At 37.4% G+C, this 27484-nt stretch overlaps 1 protein-coding gene across 1 annotated transcript; it reads right to left on the bottom strand.

Annotated features, from left to right (window-relative positions):
- Positions 1–380: 380 nt before the first annotated feature.
- On the bottom strand, positions 381–26870 carry LOC137039898 (guanylyl cyclase-activating protein 1-like). The gene is made up of 4 exons (XM_067415195.1): positions 26190–26870; positions 2834–2983; positions 2565–2655; positions 381–1023 (listed from the first exon to the last, which is right to left on the bottom strand). The coding sequence occupies exons 1-4, from the start codon at positions 26385–26387 to the stop codon at positions 884–886; spliced, it is 579 nt and encodes a 192-aa protein (XP_067271296.1). The 5' UTR covers positions 26388–26870; the 3' UTR covers positions 381–883.
- Between the last annotated feature and the right edge of the window lie 614 nt (positions 26871–27484).

Below are 27484 nucleotides of genomic sequence, written 5' to 3'. Positions count from 1 at the left end.
AACTGCTTACATTACATTTTTATCTGAAATAAAATATAAAAAATAGATGAAAATCTTTGAGAAAATTAGAAATCTTTATTGGGGGAAAACTGTAATAAATAAGTTGAATTAATAAAATAGCTAAACCTAAAAATATAAAGGTAATATATATATGCTTTAATTTCATATGTTCATTTTAGCTTGACTAATTTTGCTTGTCATAATTATATATATATATATAATTATGACAAGCAAAATAAGTCAAGCTAAAATGAAAACTGAACGTGAAATTAAAGCTAATTCAAAATATGAATTAATACTGTAATAGTATATAAATAATACTTAAATAATTCTATTACAAATATTTGAGACATAAATATGAAATCGCATTGATTGTCCAGTCAATATTCTCGTGCTCATATTTTTTTAGGCTGTTTATAATTATTATTCTGCATTAAAAGAACACGTGTCATGTTTTATTTTGATAAAACTGTAATAACTAAGTAAGTTTCTGCCAATAAAACATTTTAATAGATCATTACAACTTTATATCTCACAATTCTGACTTTATATCACTCAGTTATCTTTCTTATGTTTTATTCTGTGGTGGAAATCACAATAAATAACATTATAAATATACCCTATGAGATATAATACTGTAAGTTGTACATTAAATGTTATTCCCCCGATAAACATCCCAGGACTGAATAAATGCCGTATTTCACAGAACTCTTCAAGGTTTGGATGTCTGAGAAGTAAGTGCACTTGAAGGGTTTGCTGTAGCTGAGATGAACACCGTTATCATCTGATGTGTCCTCTGGACATTAGGGTCAGGGGTCAGCCAGAGCCGGCTCCACCCTCGTCTTCATCACGTTTGGTGTCCTGATTTGGGGCTGGTCTGGGGTCAGGTGACCTGCTGATCATTGCAGATCTCAGTGTAGATCTTTTTGACGATATGAGACAGATCTAAAGTCTGGGTCAGCATCTTCAGGAGCACCTCGTCCCCCTGGATGCCCACCATAAACTCCTCCAGAGACAACACACCTGGACACACACACAGGGACATTAAATAACACGCTGGCACTTACATATTTATGATGGATGGATGGATGAACAGATGGATGGATGGGTGGATGATGGACGAGTGGATGGACGGATGAGTGGATGGACGAGTGGATGGACGGATGAGTGGATGGATGAGTGGATGGACGAGTGGATGGATGAGTGGATGGACGAGTGGATGGATGGATGTGTGGATGGATGATGGATGGATTGATTGATTGATTGATGGGTGGATGGATGGATGGGTGGGTGGATGGATGGGTGAGTGGATGGATGGATGGATGGATGGATGGATGGATGGATGGATTGATGGATGGATGGATGATGGACGGATGAGTGGATGAGTGGATGGATGATAAACGGATGAGTGGATGGATGGGTGGATGGATGGATGGATTGATTGATGGGTGGGTGGATGGATGGATGGATGGATTGATTGATGGGTGGATGGATGGATGATAGACGGATGAGTGGATGAATGATGGACGAATGAGTGGATGGATGGATGATGGATGGATGATGGACGGATGAGTGGATGGATGGATTGATGGGTGGATGGATGATGGACGGATGAGTGGGTGGGTGGATGGATGGATGAGTGGATGGATGATGGACGGATGAGTGGATGGATGGATGATGGACGGATGAGTGGGTGGATGGATGGATGGATGGATGGATGGATGGATGGATGGATGGATGATGGACGGATGAGTGGGTGGGTGGATGGATGGATGAGTGGATGGATGATGGACGGATGAGTGGATGGATGGATGATGGACGAATGGATGATGGACGGATGAGTGGATGGATGGATGATGGACGGATGAGTGGATGGATGGATGATGGACGGATGAGTGGATGGATGGATGGATTGATGGGTGGGTGGATGGATGGATGGGTGGGTGGATGGACGGATGAGTGGACGGATGGATGAGTGGATGGACGGATGGATTATGGACGGATGAGTGGACGGATGAGTGGACGGATGAGTGGACGGATGGATGAGTGGACGGATGAGTAGACGGATGGATGATGGACAGATGAGTGGATGGATGATGGACGGATGAGTGGATGGATGGATGGACGGATGAGTGGATGGATGGACGGATGAGTGGATGGATGGACGGATGAGTGGATGGATGGACGGATGAGTGGATGGATGGACGGATGAGTGGATGGACAGATTGATGGGTGGATGGATGGATGAGTGGATGGATGGATGGATGGATGAGTGGATGGATGAGTGGATGGATGGATGGATGGATGGATTGATGGATGGATGGATGGATGGATGGATGGATGAGTGGATGGATGGATGGATGGATGAGTGGATGGATGGATGGATGGATGGATGGATAGATGAGTGGATGGATGGATGGATGAGTGGATGGATGGATGGATGAGTGGATGGATGGATGGATGGATGGATGGATGGATGGATGGATGGATGGATGGATGGATGAGTGGATGGATGGATGAGTGGATGGATGGATGGATGAGTGGATGGATGGATGGATGAGTACCGTCTCCGTTGAGATCAATCTTGTCAAACACCATGTCGGTGAACTCCTCTGCTGACGTCTGCTGCTCGGTGCCGTTAATCGCTCGAATGGCCTGAAGCAGAAACAGCAGATGAGTCTGAGCCTCACACACTGAAGAAGAGGACTACAACACACACTCAGCAGATGAGTCTGATCCTCACACACTGAAGAAGAGGACTACAACACACACTCAGCAGATGGAGGGGGTTTAATCTGTGTGTGTGTTTGTGTGTGTGTGTGTGTGGTTTCACCTTGAAGATCAGCAGCAGCTCGTCGCGGTCGATGCATCCGCTGCCGTCCACGTCGTACAGTTTGAAGTACCAGCGCAGCTTCTGCTGAACACCGCCCTTCAGAACCAAACTCAGAGCAGCGACGTACTCCATGAAGTCTATACAGCCGTCCTGACAACACACACACACACACACACATTATAATGCTGGCCCACTGAAATAGCATGATATTATTTGCTTGTTTGTTGTCCCCGTGAAGCTGATCCACTCAGATCAGTCAGAAATAGAGCAGCAGAGATTAGAAAGCTTACAGATCCTGAGTTTAAACACGATTACGACCCGTTCACAGACCTCAGGGTTCCCACTCTTCTCAGCGATCATTCCAGGACATTTACATTTTAAAATGGCGGGAATAAGTGACTAGAATCCTGCCAAATATTGCTCTCTTAGTCTTTAAAAAGGCACAAAAACTTCATCTTCAGCTTTTAACATGAGCTCTTAATACATCATAACTATGGAAGATCGTCTGCGCCACAGAATAAAACATTAAGAAAGTAAATGTTATTTATATAGCACATTTAAACATAAGTAAAGAAAAATACAGACTAAAACGATAGAGTAAAAATAAAAAATAAGAACAAGGTGAAATCAATCAATAAATCAATCAAACAAACAGTCAGGCAGAAATATAAAACTATTATTAAACACTAGAGGAAAAAGATAAGGTTTTAAATTCTGCTTTAAGAGTAGTAATGGAAGGTGCAAGCCGGATGACCAGGGCAACTGATCCCAGAGACGGAGAAAGGAACAGAAAAAGCTCTCTTCGTTTTTAGACGAGAGCGAGGGATGGATAAACGAGCCTTGTCTGAAGATCTTCGAGATCTCGATGATGACTGTGGAGTAAGAAGATCTTTCAGACAGCGTGGAGCTTGATCATTAAGAGCTTTAAAACACAACAGGAGTTTAAAGGGACTTCTAGAACGGATCGGCAGCCAAGCCAAATTTGGGCAGACATGTTCATACTTCCTTGTCCCGGTCAGCTGGACCATCTGGAGTCGTGTAAGTGACGGCTGAGGAAGACCCAGATACAAAGATTTACAGTAATCCAAACGCGAAGGGATAAATGCAGGAATAACCTTCTCCGAGTCTTGGGATGATAAAAATTATTTGCGTTTGGAAATGGTTCGCAGCTGATAAAAACTATTCTTAACAACAGAATTAAATCGTTTGGTTAAACATAATTCTGAATCCAGGATGACACCAAGGGTCCTACCCGGGGTGGAAACTGAAGGGAAGTGATCACCAAACGCCTTCATTTTGGAGGACCAAAAACAATAGTTTCAGTTGTGTCATTGTTAAGTTTTTTGCCCTGACGCACCCCAAAATCGGTTGACTGGCATCGCCAGCATTCAATGGCAAGTACAGCCGTGTCATCAGCGTAGAAAAGAAATGAAACATTGTGCTGCGTAATAATATCCCCCAGTGGACGTATGTGTGTGTTAAAAAGAAGAGGACCCAAAATAGATCCCTGGGGGACTCTGCTAACAATAGAGGCAGGAGATGAAGAAAACGTCCCGAACTCTACAGAGAAAGACCTGTGTTTGAGGTAAGAGCTAAACCACCGTAAGGCTGTCCTCTTCATACAAACTACGGCTGCGTTCACACGTGTCATGTTCGGTTGGATTAAACAAACCCTGGTGCGATTGCTCGGTTCGTGCGGTTCATTTGAACGGTAAAGGGACTGCATTTATATAGCGCCTTTAACAGACCCTATGGCCATCCAAAGCGCTTTACAGCGATGTCAGCCATGTAAGGCGCGATCCAGCTCGTCGGGAGCAGCTGGGGTTAGGTGTCTTGCTCATGGACACCTCGACACTTGGTCAGGTGGAACCGGGGATCGAACCACCAACCTTTGGGTTTGTCGACAACCTACATGAACCACTGCCGCCCCGGTTCATTTGAACACATGTGAACGCTGCCATCCGAACCAAACCAGCGGACCGAGAGCACTATAAAGACGGGTCTCGGCCTGCTTCCAAACCAACTCTGGTGCAGCTCCAGAGCCGGCCCAAGCCTTCATGGGGCCCTAAGCAGAATTTTATTTGGGGGCCCCTCAGTACCGTTTGACTTGTCAATTCTTGATAATAATCGCACACCCACTATCAAGCTAACATCATGTCTGTCTGTCATGTTTTTACCCTTACACAGTTTTTAATTGTAAAAGCAAACCCACAAGTTTGTGCTCAGGTGTTCATTTGCACTTTAATATTCAAAGTATTACAGTACGGTTCAGACTGGGATATGTACGATTTAAAATATATTTATAGATTTTTTATTCTTTTTAAAGTCTCATGCTAAATATGCCCACAATTCGTTACCCCAGGATTCTTTGATGAATAGAAAGTTGAAAAGAACAGCATTTGTCTAAAATAGAAAGCTTTCAAAGAATCATAAAAAAGATGTTTACACAACTGTTTTCAACATGATAATAAAAAATGAATGTTTCTTGAGCAGCCAATCATCATGAGAATAATCTGTGAAGGATCATGTGACAGTGAAGACTGGTGTAATGATGCTGAAAATTCAGCTTTGATCACATTACAATTTTGATATTCATATTTCATTCATATAATAGAAAACAGCTATTTTAAATTGTACTGTAGTTTTGATCAAATAAATGCAGCCTTTAGGGAGCATTAGAGATTTATTTTAAAACAAGAAATGTTGGTGGATTTCTTTCAAACATGAAGCAGTTTTTATTTTGGCGGAAATTCACGCAGAAAGACATTAGTACTTCTATTTATTGATTCTCATTATGAATTTGGGAAGAATGAATTTGCATCCCCCCCCCCCCCCCCAAAAAAAAGAGATAATTTTGGGCGACTCAAACTACAGCACTTGCAGAGAAGCATGTACTGTGAACAGAAACTGGAAGCTCTGCTGTACTCCGTCCAAAACATGCAGCATGTCAAATAAGATATTTGCACTAAACCAAAGCGCATTCTCAAATCCATCCATTCAGAAAAAGGTTACCGCCGAGTAACTGACGAGAGAGCAGCGCGTTTCAGCGCCGATTTTTTCCTCACACTGTGGACTTTGGACCCTGAAGAACAAGTTAGTCCACAGTCCAGTCGATGGCACCGCGAGCTCGTGCAGCGCTGTCAGAATCAATCCGTGCATATATTAGAAAACGTAACATTTTGCAGTTTATTTAGTAATTGTTTTAAAGCCATTTTGCGATTTCAAACATAAAAGTACATAGAGCGGCAGCAAGAAGTCATTTCAAGTGCTCTTGGGGGCCCTAAGCAGCCGCTTAGTTCGCTTATGCCTTGGGCCGGCCGGCCCCAAAGACATGTAGACAAACCAAAAACAGGACGTGATGTCACAAGATGAGACGCACAGTCAGCTGATTTAACGACGCGGAAAGATCGGTGTATCCAAAATGAGTAACGTTAACATTAGAGGGCAAACGTGGAGCAACGAGGAAGAGCCTCATCAATATTTGGTCCGACAAGCATGTTTCGAAAATGCTAGAAAAAACACACAAACAGCAAACCTGGCTCTTCTCATCAGAGGACCTGTTGGCCATTTTGCAGCAGATCTTCGTTCATACAACTCAGGAAATCCTGGAGCTGTTTTGAACACTTTATGAGCTCTTCATGAGTTCTCAGCGGGTAAAAATAATGCCATATGTACACGCATACAATGATGGCGCTTAATCCGGCACACAGCGTTGTTCTGAATGTTCGGTAAGCAGCTCCGACGTCACATAAGCCGACCAATCAGGTTGTGAGCGTCTCCCTGAGCCTTCGGTTCGTTAACTTTAGGTTCGCTGTTAGAAATGCCAGTGTGAACGCTAAGCGAACCAGGACTATATGCTTTATTTTTAGGTCCAGACCAAACGAACCAAACTAACCGAACTACAAGTGTGAACGCACCCTAAATGTTCTGAACACCAGATAAGAACGTCCTGGTCAACAGTGTCAAAGGCAGCTGTAAGATCAAGTAAGATAAATACAGCATTTTTACACCGGCATCAACTCAAGAAAAATATAATTGAACACCTTTAGCAAGGCTGAATCTGTGCTATGGTGGCCAGTAAACCAGATTGAAAAGGTTCTAATAACTTAGTTAAATTTAAAAACTGGATCAATTGAGACTGGACAACTTTTTCTAAAAGTTTTGATCAAAATTATACAACAGCCCGTTTCTAAAGCAAACGCTGATCAACCGCATGCCTAAAACTCTCTGGGACCACACCGGTGTCCAAAGATGAACTGGTCAACACTTGGATACTGGGACCAATCATAGGAAAAGTAGATTTTATAATCTCTGAGGGACTAACATCAAGCGAGGAGGAGGAAGTTGTCTTTATCTTCTTTACCTCACAAAGCTCCAGTAGAGAGACCTGCTGAAGAGTATGATGAAGAGGACTTTCCAGCGAAACCACGGACTGATCAGAGAGCTGTGAACTGACGGATGAACGAATAGCTAATTAATCAAGGTAATTGCAATTTTTAATCTCGCTATTCTGACTTTCTCTCACAATTTCCAGTTATAAAGTCAGAATTGTGAGAGATAAACATCTTTTTCCTCAGATTTAGACTTTAAAACTTGCAATTGTGGCAAAAGAAGAATTGCGCGGTTTAAATAACGTAATTCTGACTTCATAACGCAATTGCGAGATTACATCGTTACAGTCAGCGTGGACTCTCCTATTCTAACAGAAAGATTATTTAAACGTATAGAATCTGATGATGCCCCGCCCCTTTCACAAACGAAACCCCGCCCCCTCATGCACACTGCCCCGCCCCTTCACAAACTAAACCCCGCCCCCTCATGCACACTGCCCCGCCCCTTCACAAACTAAACCCAGCCCCCTCATGCACACTGCCCCGCCCCTTCACAAACTAAACCCAGCCCCCTCATGCACACTGCCCCGCCCCTTCACAAACTAAACCCAGCCCCCTCATGCACACTGCCCCGCCCCTTCACAAACTAAACCCCGCCCCCTCATGCACACTGCCCCGCCCCTTCACAAACTAAACCCAGCCCCCTCATGCACACTGCCCCGCCCCTTCACAAACTAAACCCAGCCCCCTCATGCACACTGCCCCACCCCTTCACAAACTAAACCCCGCCCCCTCATGCACACTGCCCCGCCCCCCATGCAATTATTCTGACTGGCTAGTAATGGTTATTATATATTTTTATTTATATTAATTATATATGAATTCATTCTATAATGTATAAATTATGATCGTTTATATTTATGTTCATGCAGTGCATTTGATTTTCAGTATAAAATGAAATATATTGAATATAAAATATTCCTGTGTTTCTTCAGGTAAACTCTGGTAAAGCGTTGGTCTGAGGACACAAAGCCCTGTGTTAACCAGATTAGCGTCTCTAATGGGATCCATCAGGATCTCTGACCTGTGCAGCGCTGCGGTTTATCTGACTTTACCGTATTAACGCATATATCTCGTTACCCACAATCCTCAGGTGAACTGAAGCAGAAGGGACGTGAGGCAAGACGCACGTTTATCCCTCACAGCTATATCTGTTCTGTGTGTGAGTCAGCTTCTGAAACAAAAACTTACAATTATATAACCGCAACGTTTGAATAACCAAATATTATTGTCATTAATAATAATTGGGTCATTCCTGGTATTCAGCGGCTTTGGAAAATGGGGTCATTTTGGGTCAAACACGGGTAAATAAATATAACCAATTATTAAACAAAATACATGAAATGGTAGATCAAAAATGTCCAACATTTTAGGGACAAAAACATATTTATTGGGCACAGTGTATATTATCTTGGACAACTCATGTCCCTTTAAAATTATATCCGTTAATAAATTATCAGAAAATATAAATGTTGTGTATGAATTGTAATTTTCCACAAAAGTCATGATTTTGTATACGCCAGTTTTGTTTAATTTTTTAAAGAACTGCATTATTGATACTCAAGAACAATTTTCTTTGTGACTGAATTATTATTATAATTATTATTATTATTATTATTTTGCAGACTTTAATTGCTTTTTCAATTGTTTTTATGAAATTATTCTTTTAAAAAAATGCTTAAAAGGGTGGGCAAAGTAATAACGGGGACAAAATGATAACATGGTGGACAAAATAATAACGGGGACAAAATAATAACATGGTGGACAAAATAATAACATGGTGGACAAAATAATAACGGGGACAAAATAATAACATGGTGGACAAAATAATAACGGGGACAAAATAATAACATGGTGGACAAAATAATAACATGGTGGACAAAATAATAACGGGGACAAAATAATAACATGGTGGACAAAATAATAACATGGTGGACAAAATAATAACGGGGACAAAATAATAACATGGTGGACAAAATAATAACATGGTGGACAAAATAATAACGGGGACAAAATAATAACATGGTGGACAAAATAATAACATGGTGGACAAAATAATAACGGGGACAAAATAATAACATGGTGGACAAAATAATAGTGGGGAAACAAAATAATAGGGTGGGCAAATTAACAACTGGACAGACAAAATGATAATGGGGACAAAATAATAACAGGTAGAAATAATTAATAACTTAGGTGACAAATTAACAACAGGAGGGACAAATTGATAACGTTGCACAAAATAAAAACAGAGTGGACAAAATAAAAACAGGGTGGGATGAAATAGAAATGGGGTGGAAAAAAATTATAGCATGTGGACAAAATAATGGGGAGACAAAATCATAATAGAGGGGACAAAATGATAACGGAGACAAATTTATAACTGGGCACAAAATAAAAAATAATAAAGGGGGCAAAATAATAGAGTGGGCAAAATAATAACAAGGTGGACAAAATAATAAAGGGGGCAAAATAATAACAGAGTGGACAAAATAATAGAGTGGGACAAAATAATAGAGTGGGCAAAATAATAACAGGGTGGACAAAATAATAAAGGGGGCAAAATAATAACAGGAAGGACAAAATAATAGAGTGGGCAAAATAATAGAGTGGGCAAAATAATAACAGGGTGGACAAAATAATAGAGTGGGACAAAATAATAACAGGAAGGACAAAATAATAGAGTGGGACAAAAAAATAACAGGGTGGACAAAATAATAACAGAGTGGACAAAATAATAAAGGGGGCAAAATAATAACAGAGTGGACAAAATAATAACAGAGTGGACAAAATAATAACAGAGTGGACAAAATAATAAAGGGGGCAAAATAATAGAGTGGGCAAAATAATAACAGGGTGGACAAAATAATAACAGGAAGGACAAAATAATAGAGTGGGACAAAATAATAACAGGGTGGACAAAATAATAATAGGGTGGACAAAATGATAACAGGATGGGAAAAAAATAATGGGGGCAAAATAATAGCGGGGAACAAAATAATAACAGGGTGGACAATAAAAACAGGGAGGGACAAAAAATAACAGAGGGGAAAAAATAAAAACAGAGGGGAAAAAATAAAAACAGAGGGGAAAAAATGATAACAGTGTGGACAAAATAACACCATGAAGACAAATTAATAACTGGGGGACAAAATAAAACTGAGGGGACAAAATAATAACAGGTGGGCAAAATAATAATAGAGGGGACAAAATAATAAAAGTAGACAAAAAATAACAGAGGGGACAAAATTATAAAAGAGGGGACAAAATAAAAAAAGAGGGGACAAAATTATATTGGGGACAAAATAGTAGCGGGGTACAGAATGTACAAAATAATAATAGGATGGGCAAAATAATAACAGAGGGGACAACATAACAGAGGAGACAAAATAATAACAGGATGGGCAAAATAATAACAGAGGGGACAAAATAATAACAGAGGGCAAAATAATAATAGGATGGGCAAAATAATAATAGGATGGGCAAAATAATAACAGAGGGGACAAAATAATAATAGACTGGGCAAAATAATAATAGGATGGGCAAAATAATAACAGAGGGGACAAAATAATAACAGAGGGGACAATAATAATAGACTGGGCAAAATAATAACAGAGGGGACAAAATAATAACAGAGGGGACAAAATAATAATAGACTGGGCAAAATAATAACAGAGGGGGCAAAATAATAATAGACTGGGCAAAATAATAACAGAGGGGACAAAATAATAATAGACTGGGCAAAATAATAACAGAGGGGACAAAATAATAACAGAGGGGACAAAATAATAATAGACTGGGCAAAATAATAACAGAGTGGACAAAATAATAACAGAGTGGACAAAATAATAAAGGGGGCAAAATAATAGAGTGGGCAAAATAATAACAGGGTGGACAAAATAATAACAGGAAGGACAAAATAATAGAGTGGGACAAAATAATAACAGGGTGGACAAAATAATAGAGTGGGACAAAATAATAACAGGGTGGACAAAATAATAGAGTGGGCAAAATAATAACAGCGTGGGAAAAACAAAACCATAGGGAGAGAAAAACAACAGAGTGGACAAAATAATAACAGAGGGGACAAAATAATAACAGAGGGGGCAAAATAATAACAGGGGAACAAAATAATAACAGAGGGGACAAAATAATAACAGGGGAACAAAATAATGACAGGGTGGGCAAAATTATAATAGAGGGGACAAAATAATAAAAGTAGACAAAAAAATAACAGAGGGGATAAAATTATATTGGGGACAAAATAGTAGCGGGGTACAGAATGTACAAAATAATAACAAGGAGACAAAATAATAACAGGATGGGCAAAATAATAATGAGGGGAAAAAATAACAGGGTGGGGAAAATTATAAAAGAGGGGGAACAATTAATAACTGGGGGACAAAATAAAAACCAGAGGGGACAAAATAATAACAGGATGGGCAAAATAATAACAGAGTGGACAAAATAATAACAGGGTGGACAAAATGATAACAGGATGGGCAAAAAAAATAATGGGGGCAAAATAATACCGGGGAACAAAATAATAACAGGGTGGACAATAAAAACAGGGTGGGACAAAAAATAACAGAGGGGAAAAAATAAAAACAGAGGGAAAAAATGATAACAGTGTGGACAAAATAACACCATGAAGACAAATTAATAACTGGGGGACAAAATAAAACTGAGGGGACAAAATAATAACAGGTGGGCAAAATAATAATAGAGGGGACAAAATAATAAAAGTAGACAAAAAATAACAGAGGGGACAAAATTATAAAAGAGGGGACAAAATAAAAAAAGAGGGGACAAAATTATATTGGGGACAAAATAGTAGCGGGGTACAGAATGTACAAAATAATAATAGGATGGGCAAAATAATAACAGAGGGGACAACATAACAGAGGAGACAAAATAATAACAGGATGGGCAAAATAATAACAGAGGGGACAAAATAATAACAGAGGGGACAAAATAATAACAGAGGGGACAAAATAATAATAGACTGGGCAAAATAATAACAGAGGGGACAAAATAATAACAGAGGGGACAAAATAATAATAGACTGGGCAAAATAATAACAGAGGGGACAAAATAATAACAGAGGGGACAAAATAATAATAGACTGGGCAAAATAATAACAGAGGGGGCAAAATAATAATAGACTGGGCAAAATAATAACAGAGGGGACAAAATAATAACAGAGGGGACAAAATAATAATAGACTGGGCAAAGTAATAACAGAGGGGACAAAATAATAATATACTGGGCAAAATAATAACAGAGGGGACAAAATAATAATAGACTGGGCAAAATAATATCAGAGGGGACAAAATAATAACAGAGGGGACAAAATAATAATAGACTGGGCAAAATAATAACAGAGGGGACAAAATAATAACAGGATGAGCAAAATAATAATAGGATGGGCAAAATAATAACAGAGGGGACAAAATAATAACAGGATGGGCAAAATAATAACAGAGGGGACAAAATAATAACAGAGGGGGCAAAATAATAACAGGATTGGCAAAATAATAACAGAGGGGACAAAATAATAACAGAGGGGGCAAAATAATAACAGGATGGGCAAAATAATAACAGAGGGGACAAAATATTAACAGGATGGGCAAAATAATAACGGGACAAAATAATAACAGGATGGGCAAAATAATAACAGAAGGGGACGCAATAATAACAGGATGGGCAAAATAATAACAGAGGGGACAAAATAATAACAGACTGGGCAAAATAATAATAGGATGCAAAATAATAACAGAGGGGACAAAATATTAACAGGATGGGCAAAATAATAACGGGACAAAATAATAACAGGATGGGCAAAATAATAACAGAAGGGGACGCAATAATAACAGGATGGACAAAATAATAACAGAGGGGACAAAATAATAACAGCATGGGCAAAATAATAACAGAGGGGACAAAATAATAACAGAATGGGCAAAATAATAACAGAGAGGACAAAATAATAACAGAGGGGACAAAATAATAACAGGATGGGCAAAATAATAATAGACTGGGCAAAATAATAATAGGATGGGCAAAATAATAACAGAGGGGACAAAATAATAACAGGATGGGCAAAATAATAACGGGACAAAATAATAACAGGATGGGCAAAATAATAACGGGGCAAAATAATAACAGAGGGGACGCAATAATAACAGGATGGGCAAAATAATAACAGAGGGAACAAAATAAAAAACAGAGGGGACAAAATAGTAATAGGACGGGCAAAATAATAATAGAAGGGACAAAATAATAACAGGATGGGCAAAATAATAACAGAGGGGACAAAATAATAACAGGATGGGCAAAATAATAACAGAGGGGACAAAATAATAACAGGATGGGCAAAATAATAACAGAGGGGACAAAATAATAATAGGATGGGCAAAATAATAATAGAAGGGACAAAATAATAACAGGATGGGCAAAATAATAACAGAGGGGACGCAATAATAACTGGATGGGCAAAATAATAACAGTGGAGACAAAATAATAACAGAGGGGACAAAATAATAACAGGATGGGCAAAATAATAACAGGATGGGCAAAATAATAATAGGATGGGCAAAATAATAACAGAGTGGATAAAATAATAGAGGGGACAAAATAATAACAGAGTGAAAAAAATAATAAGAGACGGAACAAAATAATAACAGAGTGGATAAAATAATAACAGAGGGGATAAAATAATAACAGAGGGGACAAAATAATAACAGAGGGGACAAAATAATACCAGGATGGGCAAAATAATAACAGAGGGGACAACATAATAACAGAGGGGACAACATAATAACAGGATTGGCAAAATAATAACAGAGGGGGCAAAATAATAATAGGATGGGCAAAATAATAACAGGGGGACAAAATAATAATAATAGAATGGGCAAAATAATAACAGGATGGGCAAAATAATAACAGAGGGGGCAAAATAATAATAGGATGGGCAAAATAATAACAGGGGAACAAAATGATAATAGGATGGGCAAAATAATAATAGAGGGGACAAAATAATAACAGAGGGGGCAAAATAATAACAGAGTGGACAAAATAATAATAGGATGGGCAAAAAAATAACAGGAGACAAAATAATAAAAGAGGGGACAAAATAATAACAGAGTGGACAAAATAATAACAGGATGGGCAAAATAATAATAGGATGGGCAAAATAACAACAGAGGGGGCAAAATAATAAAAGAGGGGACAAAATAATAACAGGATGGGCAAAACAATAACAGAGGGGGCAAAATAAAAACAGTGCAAAATAATAACAGGATGGTAAAAATAATAACAGAGGGGACAAAATAATAACAGGATGGGCAAAATAATAACAGAGGGGACAAAATAATAATAGGATGGGCAAAATAATAACAGGGGAACAAAATGATAATAGGATGGGCAAAATAATAATAGAGGGGACAAAATAATAACAGAGGGGGCAAAATAATAGAAGAGGGGACAAAATAATAACAGAGTGGACAAAATAATAACAGGATGGGCAAAATAATAATAGGATGGGCAAAATAACAACAGAGGGGGCAAAATAATAAAAGAGGGGACAAAATAATAAAAGAGGGGACAAAATAATTACAGAGGGGACAAAATAATAACAGGATGGGCAAAACAATAACAGAGGGGACAAAATAATAACAGGATGGGCAAAATAATAACAGAGGGGACAAAATAATAACAGGATGGGCAAAATAATAACAGAGGGGACAAAATAATAATAGGATGGGCAAAATAACAACAGAGGGGACAAAATAATAGAAGAGGGGACAAAATAATAACAGGATGGGCAAAATAATAATAGGATGGGCAAAATAACAACAGAGGGGGCAAAATAATAAAAGAGGGGACAAAATAATAAAAGAGGGGACAAAATAATTACAGAGGGGACAAAATAATAACAGGATGGGCAAAACAATAACAGAGGGGACAAAATAATAACAGGATGGGCAAAATAATAACAGAGGGGACAAAATAATAATAGGATGGGCAAAATAATAACAGGGGGACAAAATAATAATAATAGAATGGGCAAAATAATAACAGAGGGGACAAAATAATAACAGAGGGGGCAAAATAATAATAGACTGGGCAAAATAATAACAGGATGGGCAAAATAATAACAGAGGAACAAAATGATAATAGGATGGGCAAAATAATAACAGAGGGGACAAAATAATAACAGAGGGGGCAAAATAATAACAGAGTGGACAAAATAATAATAGGATGGGCAAAAAAATAACAGGAGACAAAATAATAAAAGAGGGGACAAAATAATAACAGGATGGGCAAAATAATAATAGGATGGGCAAAATAACAACAGAGGGGACAAAATAATAGAAGAGGGGACAAAATAATAACAGAGTGGACAAAATAATAACAGGATGGGCAAAATAACAACAGAGGGGGCAAAATAATAAAAGAGGGGACAAAATAATAAAAGAGGGGACAAAATAATTACAGAGGGGACAAAATAATAACAGGATGGGCAAAACAATAACAGAGGGGGCAAAATAAAAACAGTGCAAAATAATAACAGGATGGTAAAAATAATAACAGAGGGGACAAAATAATAACAGGATGGGCAAAATAATAACAGAGGGGACAAAATAATAATAGGATGGGCAAAATAATAACAGGGGAACAAAATGATAATAGGATGGGCAAAATAATAATAGAGGGGACAAAATAATAACAGAGGGGGCAAAATAATAACAGAGTGGACAAAATAATAATAGGATGGGCAAAAAAATAACAGGAGACAAAATAATAAAAGAGGGGACAAAATAATAACAGAGTGGACAAAATAATAACAGGATGGGCAAAATAATAATAGGATGGGCAAAATAACAACAGAGGGGACAAAATAATAGAAGAGGGGACAAAATAACAGAGTGGACAAAATAATAACAGGATGGGCAAAATAATAATAGGATGGGCAAAATAACAACAGAGGGGGCAAAATAATAAAAGAGGGGACAAAATAATAAAAGAGGGGACAACAAAAATTACAGAGGGGACAAAATAATAACAGGATGGGCAAAACAATAACAGAGGGGGCAAAATAAAAACAGTGCAAAATAATAACAGGATGGTAAAAATAATAACAGAGGGGACAAAATAAAAACAGGATGGGCAAAATAATAACAGAGGGGACAAAATAATAATAGGATGGGCAAAATAACAACAGAGGGGACAAAATAATAGAAGAGGGGACAAAATAATAACAGAGTGGACAAAATAATAACAGGATGGGCAAAATAATAATAGGATGGGCAAAATAACAACAGAGGGGGCAAAATAATAAAAGAGGGGACAAAATAATAAAAGAGGGGACAAAATAATTACAGAGGGGACAAAATAATAACAGGATGGGCAAAACAATAACAGAGGGGACAAAATAATAACAGGATGGGCAAAATAATAACAGAGGGGACAAAATAATAACAGGATGGGCAAAATAATAACAGAGGGGACAAAATAATAACAGGATGGGCAAAATAACAACAGAGGGGACAAAATAATAGAAGAGGGGACAAAATAATAACAGGATGGGCAAAATAATAATAGGATGGGCAAAATAACAACAGAGGGGGCAAAATAATAGAAGAGGGGACAAAATAATAACAGAGTGGACAAAATAATAACAGGATGGGCAAAATAATAATAGGATGGGCAAAATAACAACAGAGGGGGCAAAATAATAAAAGAGGGGACAAAATAATTACAGAGGGGACAAAATAATAACAGGATGGGCAAAACAATAACAGAGGGGACAAAATAATAACAGGATGGGCAAAATAATAACAGAGGGGACAAAATAATAACAGGATGGGCAAAATAATAACAGAGGGGACAAAATAATAATAGGATGGGCAAAATAACAACAGAGGGGACAAAATAATAGAAGAGGGGACAAAATAATAACAGGATGGGCAAAATAATAATAGGATGGGCAAAATAACAACAGAGGGGGCAAAATAATAAAAGAGGGGACAAAATAATAAAAGAGGGGACAAAATAATTACAGAGGGGACAAAATAATAACAGGATGGGCAAAATAATAACAGAGGGGACAAAATAATAATAGGATGGGCAAAATAATAACAGGGGGACAAAATAATAATAATAGAATGGGCAAAATAATAACAGGATGGGCAAAATAATAACAGAGGGGGCAAAATAATAATAGGATGGGCAAAATAATAACAGGGGAACAAAATGATAATAGGATGGGCAAAATAATAATAGAGGGGACAAAATAATAACAGAGGGGACAAAATAATAAAAGGAAGGGGCAAAATAATAATAGGATGGGCAAAAAAATAACAGGAGACAAAATAATAAAAGAGGGGACAAAATAATAACAGAGTGGACAAAATAATAACAGGATGGGCAAAATAACAACAGAGGGGACAAAATAATAGAAGAGGGGACAAAATAATAACAGAGTGGACAAAATAATAACAGGATGGGCAAAATAATAATAGGATGGGCAAAATAACAACAGAGGGGGCAAAATAATAAAAGAGGGGACAAAATAATAAAAGAGGGGACAAAATAATTACAGAGGGGACAAAATAATAACAGGATGGGCAAAACAATAACAGAGGGGGCAAAATAAAAACAGTGCAAAATAATAACAGGATGGTAAAAATAATAACAGAGGGGACAAAATAATAACAGGATGGGCAAAATAATAACAGAGGGGACAAAATAATAATAGGATGGGCAAAATAACAACAGAGGGGACAAAATAATAGAAGAGGGGACAAAATAATAACAGAGTGGACAAAATAATAACAGGATGGGCAAAATAATAATAGGATGGGCAAAATAACAACAGAGGGGGCAAAATAATAAAAGAGGGGACAAAATAATAAAAGAGGGGACAAAATAATTACAGAGGGGACAAAATAATAACAGGATGGGCAAAACAATAACAGAGGGGACAAAATAATAACAGGATGGGCAAAATAATAACAGAGGGGACAAAATAATAACAGGATGGGCAAAATAATAACAGAGGGGACAAAATAATAATAGGATGGGCAAAATAACAACAGAGGGGACAAAATAATAGAAGAGGGGACAAAATAATAATAGGATGGGCAAAATAACAACAGAGGGGGCAAAATAATAAAAGAGGGGACAAAATAATAAAAGAGGGGACAAAATAATTACAGAGGGGACAAAATAATAACAGGATGGGCAAAACAATAACAGAGGGGACAAAATAATAACAGGATGGGCAAAATAATAACAGAGGGGACAAAATAATAACAGGATGGGCAAAATAATAACAGAGGGGACAAAATAATAACAGGATGGGCAAAATAATAACAGAGGGGACAAAATAATAACAGGATGGGCAAAATAATAACAGAGGGGACAAAATAAAAACAGGGCAAAATAATAACAGGATGGGCAAAATAATAACAGAGGGGACAAAATAATAACAGAGTGGATAAAATAATAACAGAGGGGACAAAATAATAGAGGAGACAAAATAATAACAGAGTGGACAAAATAATAACAGAGGGGACAAAATAATAACAGGGGGACAAAATAATAACAGGATGAGCAAAATAATAGAGGGGACAAAATAATAACAGGATGGGCAAAATAATAACAGAGGGCAAAATAATAACAGAGGGGACAAAATAATAACAGGATGGGCAAAATAATAACAGAGGGGACAAAATAATAACAGGGGGACAAAATAATAACAGGATGAGCAAAATAATAGAGGGGACAAAATAATAACAGGATGGGCAAAATAATAACGGAGGGGACAAAATAATAACAGAGGGCAAAATAATAACAGAGGGGACAAAATAATAACAGAGTGCAAAATAATAACAGAGGGGACAAAATAATAACAGGATGGGCAAAATAATAACAGAGGGGACAATATAATAACAGAGGGGACAACCTAATAACAGGATTGGCAAAATAATAACAGAGGGGACAAAATAATAACAGGGGGACAAAATAATAACAGGATGAGCAAAATAATAGAGGGGACAAAATAATAACAGGATGGGTAAAATAATAACAGAGGGGACAAAATAATAACAGAGGGGACAAAATAATAACAGTTAGACAAATAATAACAGAGTGGACAAAATAATAACAGGGTGGGCAAACTAATAACAGGATGGGCAAAATAATAACAGAGGGGGCAAAATAATAACAGGATGGGCAAAATAATAACAGAGGGGACAAAATAATAATAGGATGGGCAAAATAACAACAGAGGGGACAAAATAATAGAAGAGGGGACAAAATAATAACAGAGTGGACAAAATAATAACAGGATGGGCAAAATAATAATAGGATGGGCAAAATAACAACAGAGGGGGCAAAATAATAAAAGAGGGGACAAAATAATAAAAGAGGGGACAAAATAATTACAGAGGGGACAAAATAATAACAGGATGGGCAAAACAATAACAGAGGGGACAAAATAATAACAGGATGGGCAAAATAATAACAGAGGGGACAAAATAATAACAGGATGGGCAAAATAATAACAGAGGGGACAAAATAATAATAGGATGGGCAAAATAACAACAGAGGGGACAAAATAATAGAAGAGGGGACAAAATAATAACAGGATGGGCAAAATAATAATAGGATGGGCAAAATAACAACAGAGGGGGCAAAATAATAAAAGAGGGGACAAAATAATAAAAGAGGGGACAAAATAATTACAGAGGGGACAAAATAATAACAGGATGGGCAAAACAATAACAGAGGGGACAAAATAATAACAGGATGGGCAAAATAATAACAGAGGGGACAAAATAATAATAGGGTGGGCAAAATAATAACAGGGGGACAAAATAATAATAATAGAATGGGCAAAATAATAACAGGATGGGCAAAATAATAACAGAGGGGGCAAAATAATAATAGGATGGGCAAAATAATAACAGGGGAACAAAATGATAATAGGATGGGCAAAATAATAATAGAGGGGACAAAATAATAACAGAGGGGACAAAATAATAACAGGAAGGGGCAAAATAATAATAGGATGGGCAAAAAAATAACAGGAGACAAAATAATAAAAGAGGGGACAAAATAATAACAGAGTGGACAAAATAATAACAGGATGGGCAAAATAACAACAGAGGGGACAAAATAATAGAAGAGGGGACAAAATAATAACAGAGTGGACAAAATAATAACAGGATGGGCAAAATAATAATAGGATGGGCAAAATAACAACAGAGGGGGCAAAATAATAAAAGAGGGGACAAAATAATAAAAGAGGGGACAAAATAATTACAGAGGGGACAAAATAATAACAGGATGGGCAAAACAATAACAGGGGGCAAAATAAAAACAGTGCAAAATAATAACAGGATGGTAAAAATAATAACAGAGGGGACAAAATAATAACAGGATGGGCAAAATAATAACAGAGGGGACAAAATAATAATAGGATGGGCAAAATAACAACAGAGGGGACAAAATAATAGAAGAGGGGACAAAATAATAACAGAGTGGACAAAATAATAACAGGATGGGCAAAATAATAATAGGATGGGCAAAATAACAACAGAGGGGGCAAAATAATAAAAGAGGGGACAAAATAATAAAAGAGGGGACAAAATAATTACAGAGGGGACAAAATAATAACAGGATGGGCAAAACAATAACAGAGGGGACAAAATAATAACAGGATGGGCAAAATAATAACAGAGGGGACAAAATAATAACAGGATGGGCAAAATAATAACAGAGGGGACAAAATAATAATAGGATGGGCAAAATAACAACAGAGGGGACAAAATAATAGAAGAGGGGACAAAATAATAATAGGATGGGCAAAATAACAACAGAGGGGGCAAAATAATAAAAGAGGGGACAAAATAATAAAAGAGGGGACAAAATAATTACAGAGGGGACAAAATAATAACAGGATGGGCAAAACAATAACAGAGGGGACAAAATAATAACAGGATGGGCAAAATAATAACAGAGGGGACAAAATAATAACAGGATGGGCAAAATAATAACAGAGGGGACAAAATAATAACAGGATGGGCAAAATAATAACAGAGGGGACAAAATAATAACAGGATGGGCAAAATAATAACAGAGGGGACAAAATAAAAACAGGGCAAAATAATAACAGGATGGGCAAAATAATAACAGAGGGGACAAAATAATAACAGAGTGGATAAAATAATAACAGAGGGGACAAAATAATAGAGGAGACAAAATAATAACAGAGTGGACAAAATAATAACAGAGGGGACAAAATAATAACAGGGGGACAAAATAATAACAGGATGAGCAAAATAATAGAGGGGACAAAATAATAACAGGATGGGCAAAATAATAACAGAGGGCAAAATAATAACAGAGGGGACAAAATAATAACAGGATGGGCAAAATAATAACAGAGGGGACAAAATAATAACAGGGGGACAAAATAATAACAGGATGAGCAAAATAATAGAGGGGACAAAATAATAACAGGATGGGCAAAATAATAACAGAGGGGACAAAATAATAACAGAGGGCAAAATAATAACAGAGGGGACAAAATAATAACAGAGTGCAAAATAATAACAGAGGGGACAAAATAATAACAGGATGGGCAAAATAATAACAGAGGGGACAATATAATAACAGAGGGGACAACCTAATAACAGGATTGGCAAAATAATAACAGAGGGGACAAAATAATAACAGGGGGACAAAATAATAACAGGATGAGCAAAATAATAGAGGGGACAAAATAATAACAGGATGGGTAAAATAATAACAGAGGGGACAAAATAATAACAGAGGGGACAAAATAATAACAGTTAGACAAATAATAACAGAGTGGACAAAATAATAACAGGGTGGGCAAACTAATAACAGGATGGGCAAAATAATAACAGAGGGGACAAAATAATAACAGGATGGGCAAAATAATAACAGAGGGGACAAAATAATAACAGGATGGGTAAAATAATAACAGGATGGGCAAAATAATAACAGGATGGGCAAAATAATAACAGAGGAGACAAAATAATAACAGGATAGGCAAAATAATATCAGGACGGGCAAAATAATAACAGAGGGGACAAAATAATAACAGGATGGGCAAAATAATAACAGGATGGGCAAAATAATAACAGGATGGGCAAAATAATAACAGAGGCGGCAAAATAATAACAGGATGGGTAAAATAATAACAGAGGGGACAAAATAATAACAGAGGGCAAAGTAATAACAGAGGGGACAAAATAATAACAGAGGGGACAAAATAATAACAGAGGGCAAAATAATAACAGAGGGGACAAAATAATAACAGAGGGGACAAAATAAAAACAGAGGGGACAAAATAATTACAGAGGGCAAAATAATAACAGAGGGGGCAAAATAATAACAGAGGGCAAAATAATAACAGAGGGGACAAAATAATAACAGAGGGGGCAAAATAATAACAGAGGGCAAAATAATAACAGAGGGGACAAAATAATAACAGAGGGGACAAAATAATAACAGAGGGGGCAAAATAATAACAGAGGGCAAAATAATAACAGAGGGGACAAAATAATAACAGAGGGGACAAAATAATAACAGAGGGGGCAAAATAATAACAGAGGCGACAAAATAATAACAGAGGGGGCAAAATAATAACAGAGGGGACAAAATAATAACAGAGGGCAAAATAATAACAGAGGGGACAAAATAATAACAGAGGGGGAAAATAATAACAGAGGGCAAAATAACAGGATGGGCAAAATAATAACAGAGGGGGCAAAATAATAACAGAGGGGACAAAATAATAACAGAGGGCAAAATAATAACAGAGGGGACAAAATAATAACAGAGGGGACAAAATAATAACAGGATGGGCAAAATAATAACAGAGGGGACAAAATAATAACAGGATGGGCAAAATAATAACAGAGGGGACAAAATAATAACAGGATAGGCAAAATAATATCAGGACGGGCAAAATAATAACAGAGGAGACAAAATAATAACAGGATAGGCAAAATAATATCAGGACGGGCAAAATAATAACAGAGGGGACAAAATAATAACAGGATGGGCAAAATAATAACAGGATGGGCAAAATAATAACAGGATGGGCAAAATAATAACAGAGGCGGCAAAATAATAACAGGATGGGTAAAATAATAACAGAGGGGATAAAATAATAACAGAGGGGACAAAATAATAACAGAGGGCAAAATAATAACAGAGGGGACAAAATAATAACAGAGGGGACAAAATAAAAACAGAGGGGACAAAATAATTACAGAGGGCAAAATAATAACAGAGGGGGCAAAATAATAATAGAGGGCAAAATAATAACAGAGGGGACAAAATAATAACAGAGGGGACAAAATAATAACAGAGGGGGCAAAATAATAACAGAGGGCAAAATAATAACAGAGGGGACAAAATAATAACAGAGGGGACAAAATAATAACAGAGGGGGCAAAATAATAACAGAGGCGACAAAATAATAACAGAGGGGGCAAAATAATAACAGAGGGGACAAAATAATAACAGAGGGCAAAATAATAACAGAGGGGACAAAATAATAACAGAGGGGGAAAAATAATAACAGAGGGCAAAATAACAGGATGGGCAAAATAATAACAGAGGGGGCAAAATAATAACAGAGGGGACAAAATAATAACAGAGGGCAAAATAATAACAGAGGGGACAAAATAATAACAGAGGGGACAAAATAATAACAGGATGGGCAAAATAATAATAGGATGGACAAAATAATAACAGAGGGGGCAAAATAATAACAGAGGGGGCAAAATAATAACAGAGGGGACAAAATAATAACAGGGTGGGCAAAATAATAACAAAGGGGACAAAATAATAACAGAGGGGAAAAAATAATAACAGAGGGCAAAATAATAACAGAGGGGAAAAAATAATAACAGAGGGGAAAAAATAATAACAGAGGGCAAAATAATAACAGAGGGCAAAATAATAACAGAGGGAGCAAAATAATAACAGAGGGCAAAATAATAACAGAGGGGACAAAATAATAACAGAGGGGACAAAATAATAACAGAGGGCAAAATAATAACAGAGGGGACAAAATAATAACAGAGGGGGCAAAATAATAACAGAGGGGACAAAATAATAACAGAGGGAGCAAAATAATAACAGAGGGCAAAATAATAACAGAGGGGACAAAATAATAACAGAGGGGGCAAAATAATAACAGAGGGGGCAAAATAATAACAGAGGGCAAAATAATAACAGAGGGGACAAAATAATAACAGAGGGGACAAAATAATAACAGAGCGGGGCAAAATAATAACAGAGGGGGCAAAATAATAACAGAGGGGGCAAAATAATAACAGAGGGGACAAAATAATAACAGAGGGGGCAAAATAATAACAGAGGGCAAAATAATAACAGAGGGGGCAAAATAATAACAGAGGGGACAAAATAATAACAGAGGGCAAAATAATAACAGAGGGGACAAAATAATAACAGAGGGGACAAAATAATAACAGAGGGCAAAATAATAACAGAGGGGACAAAATAATAACAGAGGGGGCAAAATAATAACAGAGGGGGCAAAATAATAACAGAGGGGACAAAATAATAACAGAGGGGGCAAAATAATAACAGAGGGGACAAAATAATAGAGGGGACGCAATAATAACAGGATGGGCAAAATAATAACAGAGGGGACATAATAACAGAGGGGACCAAATAATAAGTGGATGGACAAAATGATACAAAGGACAAATAATAACAGGTGGGCAAAATGATAACAGGGACAAAATAATAAAAGTGGACAAAATAATAATATGGGACCAAATGATAACACAGGGATAAAATGATAACAGGGAGACAAATTAATAACGGAGGACAAAATGAATATTTGGGTGGACAAAATGATAACAGGGACAAAATAATAACAGGAAGACAAATTAATAACTGGGGGACAAAAATAATAATATAATAATAAAATAATAGAGGGGACAAAATAATAATGAGGGGAATGACAACAGGACACATAAAATGATAACAGGGGGGACAAAAATCTAAATGAAGAGAGTTTTTGCTTAAAACAGGCAAAATGATCTGCCAATGGGGTGAGAAAAATAATCAGTAACACTTTATTTTACGGTTCAGTTATTAACTATTAACTAGTGTCTTATGATCATGCATATTACTATGATATTGTCTGTTTATTAGCACTTATAAAGCTCATATAACCCTAACCCATGCCTTATTCTGCATGAGCTTATTCTACATCCCTTAATCCGACCCAATACCTAAACTTAAACGCTACAAAAACTACCTTACTAACTATTAATAAGCATACAATATTGTTTTAAGCGAGAATAGCATACATATAAACCAAATGACTTATGATGGAGATATGAATAGCACATTTATAATAATATCTTTTAAGGGGTTTTCAAACTGGGGTCCTCCAGAAAAGTTCAGAGAATAAAAAGACCAACAACAAAAAGTCTAATAAACATTCTTATGGTTTAATTTCCAAATGTTTCTCTTATTTCTTGCCATATACATCCCATAATTACAGAGAGCAGGTATAAACACACCATTTCCAGGATGATATATGTCTGCTTTATATCTTTCTGGAGAGTTTCTCTCACTATAGTCCTCTTTATTAGCCACAGTACCTGAGCTGCTTACTTATTGCTAAAGTTGCTTACAAATCATTTTTCTTGAAAATGTTCGTCTTCAGGTTTAAACATCAACATTAAGTAGAGCCAATTTAATGTTGGAAAAAACATGTTGTATTTATAATGACACACTTACTATTTATCTACCAGTTTAAATGTTTTTTCCATACGTAAAACTATAAAGATGGATTTTAGGAAGGGGTCCCTCATAAAAGGTTCATCATACGATATGAAATAAATGAATAAAGTAAATAATGAAGCGTTTCTTACGTCGTTTATGTCGAAAGTGTTGAAGAGTGTCGTGACGTACTCGTTGGAGGACTCCGACAGATTCTTGAGGCCGAAGAACTTCTTGAACTCGTAGAAGGTGAGCTGCCCGGACGGACACTCGCTCATGAACTTCCGGTACCACTGGTGCGACTCGCACGCGTTCAGCTCCTCCAGAGACGTGCCGGGCGCGTTCCCCATGATGACTCGACCGGAGGAGAGACCCTCGGTTCACACACACTCTCCCTCACACACACTCTCTCAATGAAGCGCGAGCTCCGTGTGAGTGTCCTGAGCAATCCCCGCGCGACCGCCCCGGGATTATATTGCCCACCTGACCCCACCGTCACTCACTCCCGGGCTGTTGTTTTCAGAGAATTAGCGCGAATTACCGCTCACCTGCACCCACCCATCCTTCACTCCATCTGTCCATTTATCCCTCCATCCGACCATCTATCCCTCTATCCCACCATCTATCCCTCCATCCTTCCATTCATCCATCTATCCCACCATCTATCCCTCCATCCGTCCATCCATCCATCCTTCCATTCATCCATCTATCCCACCATCTATCCCTCCATCCGTCCATCCATCCATCCTTCCATTCATCCATCTATCCCTCCATCCAACTATATATCCCTCCCTCCATCTGTCCATCTATCCCTCCATCATCCATCCATTCACCCATCTATCCCTACCTCCATGCATTCACCCATTTACCCCCCCATCCATCCATCCGTCCGTCCGTCCGTCCGTCCGTCCATCTCTCTCTCTCTCTCTCTCTCTCTCTCTCTCTCTCTCTCTCTCTCTCTCTCTCTCTCTCTCTCTATCCATCTCAACCCATCCTCAATCCATCCATCCATCTCTCTCTCTCTCTCTCTATCCATCTCAACCCATCCTCAATCCATCCATCTCTCTCTCTCTCTCTCTCTATCCATCTATCAATCTCAACCCATCCTCAATCCATCCATCCATCTCTCTCTCTCTCTATCCATCTATCCATCTCAACCCATCCATCCATCTCTCTCTCTCTATCCATCTAAACCCATCCTCAATCCATCCATCTCTCTCTCTCTATCCACTCATCTATCCATCTCTCTTTCTCTCTCTATCCATCTATCCATCTCAAACCATCCATCCATCTATTAATTCATCCATCATCCTTCCATCAATTTATTAATCAATCCATCTGTGCATCCATTTATTCATCTATCGATTCATCTATCATCTATCTATCCATCCATTTATTAATCTATCATCCATACATTTATGAATTCATCCATAACTCGCTCGCTCGC

The sequence above is a fragment of the Pseudorasbora parva genome, chromosome 14 (genome assembly GCF_024679245.1).
Source record: "Pseudorasbora parva isolate DD20220531a chromosome 14, ASM2467924v1, whole genome shotgun sequence".
NCBI lineage: Eukaryota > Metazoa > Chordata > Actinopteri > Cypriniformes > Gobionidae > Pseudorasbora > Pseudorasbora parva.
The sequence above is the reverse complement of the archived record's forward strand: the minus strand, read 5'-3'. Positions and strand labels throughout refer to the sequence as shown.

Coding starts and splice junctions, on each gene's coding strand:
- LOC137039898 (XM_067415195.1), bottom strand. CDS start 26,387: ATGGGGAACGCGCCCGGCACGTCTCTGGAGGAGCTGAACGCGTGCGAG. Junction 2,656..2,833: donor AGCTGCTGCTGATCTTCAAG/GTGAAACCACAC, acceptor TTTCTGCTTCAG/GCCATTCGAGCGATTAACGG. Junction 1,024..2,564: donor GATTGATCTCAACGGAGACG/GTACTCATCCAT, acceptor GTGTGTGTCCAG/GTGTGTTGTCTCTGGAGGAG.